Consider the following 7,823-nt stretch of genomic DNA (forward strand, 5'->3'; position numbering starts at 1 on the left):
GTCTATTAATTATTTTCAACAGATGCAGAGTGGTTTAGAAATCAATTTAAATGAAATAGGTACGATATGAAACTAATGAGAACTGCATACTGAAATATCAGAAAAATACAAATGCCAGAATCCCGGAATATTGAAATACAATTAAGACTGTAAGTTAATGAGATAATTAAATATGGTGTGATTTCCTTAGTGCGGTGATGTCCGATTCAATCTTCGTGACGCAAATTATCAAGTCGTTGAACCCCTTAACATGAAAGCTTGAGTATATTCAAGCTTTAAATTTTTACAGAAAATAAAACCTCGAGTATATTCGGGTATCATCACTATTGATCTGTACAAAGTTTGAAAGCTCGAAAATGATCGTTTGCCGAGTATACTGAAGGCTTTATCAAAGGAATATTCTTAGGGCTACGTATATCATTGTTGCCTTCATTAAAAATAGTTTCATTGTTGTCATCAGGTTTGTCCCTCAGTGATTGCTAGAGTTTAACAATAAAAATTAGATAAAAATTGAAACGCTCTTTCAGAAACAATCGGCATTTTAAGGGGTTAAAATACCAAATAAGATTTTTTTAATAACTGTCCAAGTTTTTAAAACCAAAATTAGAAGTCACTTAATTATTTTTATCATATGACACAAAATTAAGGGAGTTATGAAGTTTTAAAATTTTCAAAAGGCCTCCATTTTGAAACAGTATGACGGATCGGATTCAATATTTGTAATATGAATAAACTGAGCAAATTTAGTATTAATCCAATCGCTCTTAGTTAAGTTATTGTATCCGCAATATACAAGAAATGAATTTTACTATTATAGAAATAGATTAATATGGTGAGTTCTTCGCAATATGTATATTAAGAATCCCACCGAAACTTATTATAAACCAGAAATTATAAGGAAGTCGCTGGCAAGAGAATGTTATAAAATAGGGTCGTGACAGAAATTAAGTTGAGAACCACTGGTCTAGGCTGACCTCGTTGTACTCCTTCTAACGCAGTACAGAAAATCTGCACCAAACGCTTATTGCAATTTGCGTGCCTGGTAGGAGTAGCAAAAGGAAGGCGGCCTGTAACCGGAATTTTCGGATTTTCCGTCTAAATTTTTCTCCTCGTCTGGTAGTTAATTCCATACATTTTCTTTAAAATGAAGCTCTCTTCTTTCTTAAGTAAGGTTTGCCAAATAGAAGTACTTACTATCAACATAATGCTACATAACCAGGTATATCTGGAAGGTTTGTTTGTATTCAATCCTAAATCATATGCAGTTCATGTTGAACACACTTCTTCAACGTTGAAACTTTCCAGATGATGTAATACTTGCAGCGAAGCCTGGAAAGATAAATGTAATGGTATTAGCAAGTTAAGAAAGAATCTATGAACGGATGATAAAATCTTAGCGAAAACTAATACAATGATGGTTGGAACAAAGAAAATGGCGCCAATTACAAAACTTAGGAAAGATAAAGTAGTACAGTCAGTGACAGAATTTCTTTCCATTTGATGAAAGTAGTTTCGTAAATAACTTTAAAATGGAAGTAGAGTTTGGGTACAGTTTTCAGTAAGTTAAAAAGAATCTTCCCAAAATAACTGTTATCAAAAGGAAAGAACGTTTGAAGCCGAATGTACAAGTGGCCAGTTTTCGGTATTAGGTAGCATTAAGATTATAAATATGTAATATGAACGGGAAATAAAAGCTAGAATAGGCATTTAAAGAAACGAACAGAACAGAACCCAAAAATGAATATTATAAAGCAGCTATAAAATGACTAGAAGTATTTGAAATGTGGATGTAGAGAAGAATGAAAAATGTTCAGGTAAAAGAGAAGAGAAAGAGAGAATAAGTGTACAAAGTTATACAAATATAAACAATATTGCAGATAGTTAAAAAGAGAAAAATGGTATGAAATGAGGGTATTACTTTAGGATAACCAGTTTTGCTGGCAATGCGATAAAATGTAAGGTATAGGAGGGGGAGAGAAGAGGAAGTTAGAATTGATGAACATTATTAAATTATATAATTTTACACCAATACAAAGAGATTAGTAAAAGACTGAAAAGTGATGAATCTGAACTTTCGAAAATTAACATGTCATTAATTATATTCAACACTCAGCATAGCATGCATATATTTGTAGGTGGATATGTGTTATTATTAGTAGGACCCTAGCAGCGCAAAAGTCTACATAACTTATGTACAGTCCGCAACAAAAACCTGCAACTCGACCATGTAAGTTTATTGTGAAACGACGAAGTCTTTTGCTCCAAAATAACTGTGCAGGTGAGGACGACGAGATTTTTCCTGGCGAGATTCGTGCCACTTAGACGTTATGTTGATTCCCTGCGCTGTTAGGCGTAGCTTCACAATAAACTTACATGCTCATGTTGCAGTTTTTTTTTTTTTTTGCTGCGGGCTGTACAATGGGGCCGCGGTGGCTCAGTAGTAGAGCGCTAACTTCTAGTACATGGGGTCCCTGGTCCTATCCCAGTTCCCGCTAGGTAGGTTTGTAGTGGACGAACACCGTATGCATAAGTTTCCTTGGTGTTTTCATTTTTTCTTCATTCTTCTATTTCATTCATTAGCATCATCGTTGCCACCTTTAACCTCGGAGCATAATCGAAGAATCCTATTCAAGCATAAGTAAACAATAAATAAATAAATAAATAAAATATTTACAGTTGGCGACAAATTTTCTTTCCGTCTAATGAAATTAGTTTCGCAAATAATTACAAAATGAAAGGGCAATTTGAGTACGGTTTTCAGTAACTTAAAAAGAATGTCATTTTCTGTACGTACAAGCCTTACTACCGTTATTCCTAAAATAAAGTTTACCAAACAGAAAGAACTTTTGTTGATGACTGTATAAGGAGAGTCCAATTACTGCAATCTTAAAAATTCTTGTGTGTCCTATACGTAACAATGAATAACGGAAGATACATTCATTTTTTGTACTTTTTCTGTTACATTACAGGGCAAGAAAATAATATTATTACATAATAAAATTCCCTAAAATGACTTTCTTAAATGTTTCTAAATGGAAACCGAAGGAATGTAAGAAATTGCATGAATCATAGTTTATCTTAATAGTTAACGTTAATAGAATTGACTTACCAAATATGTTTCACCATTCACCTGCAAAATGTTTCGCAGCCAATGATTTAAGTTTTATCTGGGCTTCTTTACTGACACTCTTCCACAGTTTTTGTAGTTCATGTATACTGGAGAAATATCTGAGAATCACTCCTTGGCAGAATATTTCCAATTCCTTTAGCTGGTACTCAATAGCGAACTCATACCAAGCGTTAACATTCTCTTCATTAACAAATCGCTTTGACTCTTCCTCGCATGCTTTGATGAGCTCACTGTTACAGTGAAAGTCAGCTAAGATAAAGAGATCCATCATATTATCTTCTGAGATACGAACTTTCCTGGTGTACAGATAGTACAAAAATGCTTTATATGTTTCGTAGTTGAAATGATTGTGCTTTATTTCTACTGTACTCATTATAGATTCAATCCAGCACTCTCTGAACATGACCCAAAAGTATTCACATCTGTCTCTTAAAACATTCTTATGTACAAAAATGGGCTTCTTTTCTACCAGAATGGTCAGGTCACTACTTGATTCAACATCAAATAAATGCTCAATATTATCGAAATCAGAAGAGGAAAATTCTAACGGTTTCCATGTGATGGGGTTGGGTGCTCTAGAAATGAAAACATCACTCAGTTGAAGCACACATGTTTTTTCAGGGAAACAACCATAAGGCTTATCTTTCAACAGACCCCAAACAAACACTTCATCCTTCGAATTTCTTGCTGCAGATATAGAAAGTTGTGGTAATGCAGCTATCTCTGCAACATGACCCAACATTTCGCTCGATAATTTCCTTGCGTCTACTTCGTAATAGGTACCCTGAAAACCAAGTTGCCCGTAGCAATTGCAACCCCATGCAAATACCTTACCATCATTTGACAATGCTAAGAAATGATCAATACCAGATGCAATGTCAATAATGAAGTTGCTACCAAATCCAGACACTTTGATGCTGTCTTCGTCAAAACCCAGATTTATAATGCTTCTAGGAGTCATGAAATCAAACCATGGGCCCGACGTCCATGAGTATACTTCTCCAGTTTCTGTCAGTGCAGCACTATAATTTGAAGCGCATGTTACTTTTACAATTCGGAGAGGGCTAAACTTGTGAGGAGTGCATTCTCGATCAACGTACGAACAAGAAATGCTTGTTACGTGAAAGCCCCCTCTTGTTTCTGTAAGTTCAAACACTTTACCGTCATCAGTTCGAGCAAGAAAATATCCATCACCACAAGACACTTCAACAAAGATACTCTGAAGAATATCTTCTGATTGCGTAAATTTCTCCGTTTGTAGAATTTGTTTGTTAGTTACACCTGTAGGAATGACAAAGTAACACAGATCACCACTGGTAGTTATGCCTACAATTTTTCTGCTGTTAGACAAACACCTTACACTTTCGGGTTTTATGTTCTTCACGCTCATTTGTGGTACAGGACACTCATTCCACACTATGCCGGGTCGAGATATGTAAGTTGTACCATCGCTTGTAGACAACAATATAATGGGATCTCGTCCAGGTACACTAATTGTTTTTATTTTAGATGTTATTTCTTTTGGAATATGTACGTATATTCCATAACTTTTCATGCTTCTCACAAAATTATTCACTAATGTTTCTGCCATTTTTTTTTCTTTTCACTATAGCGATTGAAGAATTTTGTTGTTCTCTTCTGCACAGAAAGCAAGCGGACGTCCTTTCGCGTTCATAACGCTTGTCATACTAAACACAACGTCCTGCCTCACTGGCAACGAAGACTGGCTTTGCGCTTCCTGTTAATCACACGGCCTCTGTGTTCGTAAGTCACGTATGTTAATAAATAGGGAAGTGTACAGTGTTAAAAAAAGAACTGGTTTTGAAGTAAGTTATTTCTATTATAACACGAACTGGATTTGAATTAGTGAACAAAATAATGGTGTTTTGCTTAGTTTCTCGTTGCACAAGGAGCATAAATAAACTTACCTATATCCAAATTCAGCCCCGCAACTTGGGGGAGGAGAAGGAGAGATATATAAAAATGATCAAAAGTAACCAATATTAGTGTCGAATCCATAGTTTTCGGGGTCTCTGAGTTGAACAGTGACCCTTCCAATCCCGTTTAAATTCAAATTCAGCCCTGCAATTTGGAAGAGGGGGAGGGACGAGATATATAAAAGTGATAAAAATGTCGAATATGTGTCGAATCCATAGCTTTCATGGTAGCTGAAATGAACAATGACACTTCCGATACCATATTCCGCAACATGGGGGAGGAGGATATATAAAATCATCGAAAATGACCGATATCAGAGAGCGCTTTTGTCATAATAAAAAGTGACTAACTAACGGAACTTATAATTATTTTTTCATTTTAACTCAGTGAAGCGGGTTAGATATATAATGCACAAGTGAATAATAATTTAACTTTATAAACCACTTATCCACCGTACGTTAATGTTTCTAATATTTTATAAAACATTATGAGCACATTACAATGATCGTAATGAAATAAAATAAATGAAAATGAATATGAAATTTTGCACTCTAGTTTGTTTCTTCTTTAGAGATATACACTTACCATTTCTGCCTTGTATGTTTTATTACTTCAACAAAGACTACAACATTATGCATACTGTCCTACTGTACGTTTTCGTTACATGCTAGATTTGTGTCATAAAAGAAGTAAATTTTTGGAAATGTATAAAAAAATGTATACAACGAGATGAGTTGAGTAGATTTTGAATTTAAGAACCCTTTCAGCAGGGAGGCTATATGAGACGGGACCTACTGATTAACGTGGAGTTAGAACCACATGTACTCCCACCGGGAACGGAACGCAGGCCTCTCAGTATAGAACGAGATATGCAAGATCAATATTTATGAGATCTAGCCACATTCTATGCGCTACTATGTACGCCTTATTTCGTGCCCGTTTAGGAACACTTTGTTTTGTAATTTCAGTATTTTTTCATTCCATCGCTACTAAATCAGTACACATGAATGGTGCAGCGAAATACGCCAGGGCTTGTGCAGCACTGACTGCAGAAGTCAAAGACGTTTTCATTTGTCCCGCACATTCCATGTAATATCGGTGTAGATTTTTTTTTTAAGTCACAGTACAGTGACACTGTTTGTTTATCTTTTTATGGACTACAACTTTTCAGTTTGGAACTTCATTTCAACTTTGGAGATTATCTTTTTCAAATTTTATATTTTTATTTTGCACCTTGATTAATCTATCTATCTATACATACATATATATATATATATATATATATATATATATATATATATATATATATATATACAGTGGCGGATCCAGAATATGATCAAGGGAGGGGCTAAACCATAGTTCGCCGTTTTATCCAGTGTAAACCAAGATTGAAGCCCATTTTATCCAGTGTAAACCTGAGCGTCAAGGGGGGGGGGGCTATAGCCCCTGTAGCCCTCCCCTTGGATCCGCCACTGTATATATATATATATATATATATATATATATATATATATATATACAGGGGGTTTAATAAGTAATGGTCATAAATTAAACCGTAGATAGTACCCCTCAAAACTAATAAAAAAGTCTTAGTAAACATGTGTCCGCAAACGCTTCGTAACGGAGATAGAGGCTGTCGAAAGTGTGGGAAAATGAAGTTTAGAGACGAATATCTCAAAAAGTATGAATCGAACAGAGGGCGGTCCAATGAATGACTATCGAAGTCAGACTTGCGCTATGCAGAAATGCATGGTTGAGAACTCTGCAATGCGCGCGCAAGGGATTCCCCAAAGAAACGGAGGGATTCCCGAAAAATTGTCCAAGGAAAGGGGGCTCGAGATGAACATCGAGGGCGAGTCTATCCACCAGTAATTCATAAGTCGTGGTACAGGTCGAAAGCTCGAAAAAATATAAAATGGCGGACAATGTTTACGTGCCGTGTGTGGTTGCATAACCAACAGGAAATGAGAGAAGCACTCAAAGAAAGGTGGTGGTGCATCTTGTGAACTGCTTCAGAGCACATTCCTACGAGGAATGCACATGTACGGAGTAGTCCTTTAATGTACCAATACCAAGGTAAAACAAACGATGCGCGAAAATGATGGAGTGACCGAAAGGAACACTAGTAGAACATGCAACCCAGCTGGAAAACTGAATCGGGGTTGCAACAGACGTTGAGCTCACATTGGGTGCATGATGTTGCGGGTTCAAATCCGCTGAAGTGCCCATTGAATGCAGTGGTTCTGATCCCAGATTTTCCAAATCGTAGGTTTCGTCCTTCGAAGCTCCTGAGCTTGTTTAAAGCAACAATAACTCAATCAATTGAGCGCCTGAAGATTGCTCATTACGTTACGTTAACTGCTTAGCGCATAATTCTTTGTCAGTGCCTTGCATACCGTTTGATTTACCTAAGTGATACCACACTTGTACGTATGCATTAGTTGTCGGAATTCTTCCTGGAGCCATTTACACCGTACATCACCACACTTCGATTGCCTCTCTTATTTCCTGCTGCTTATGCAACCACATACGGCACGTAAACATTGTCCGCCATTTTGTATCTTTCCGAGCTTTCGGCCTGGTACCACGACTTATGAATTACTGGTGGATAGACTCGTCCTTGATGTTCATCTCGAGCCCCCTTTCCTTGGACAATTTTCCGGGAATCCCTCCGCTTCTTTGGGGAATCCCTTGCGCCTGCATTGCAGATTTGTTAATCATGCATTTCTGCATAGCGCAAGTCTGACTTCGATAG

General features: G+C 36.5%; 1 protein-coding gene across 1 annotated transcript; it reads right to left on the reverse strand.

Annotated features, from left to right (window-relative positions):
- Positions 1–3,119: 3,119 nt before the first annotated feature.
- LOC145674180 (RCC1 and BTB domain-containing protein 1-like) lies at positions 3,120–4,721 on the reverse strand. The gene has a single exon (XM_081744014.1). It carries the CDS (start codon positions 4,719–4,721, stop codon positions 3,120–3,122), a length of 1,602 nt encoding a protein of 533 aa, XP_081600140.1.
- Between the last annotated feature and the right edge of the window lie 3,102 nt (positions 4,722–7,823).

Source organism: Thermobia domestica, chromosome 17 (assembly GCF_964235325.1).
Source record: "Thermobia domestica chromosome 17, izTheDome1.hap1.1, whole genome shotgun sequence".
Lineage (NCBI taxonomy): Eukaryota > Metazoa > Arthropoda > Insecta > Zygentoma > Lepismatidae > Thermobia > Thermobia domestica.

What these genes read in the sequence shown, in the direction of transcription:
- LOC145674180 (XM_081744014.1), bottom strand. Translation starts at nt 4,721, where the DNA reads ATGGCAGAAACATTAGTGAATAATTTTGTGAGAAGCATGAAAAGTTAT.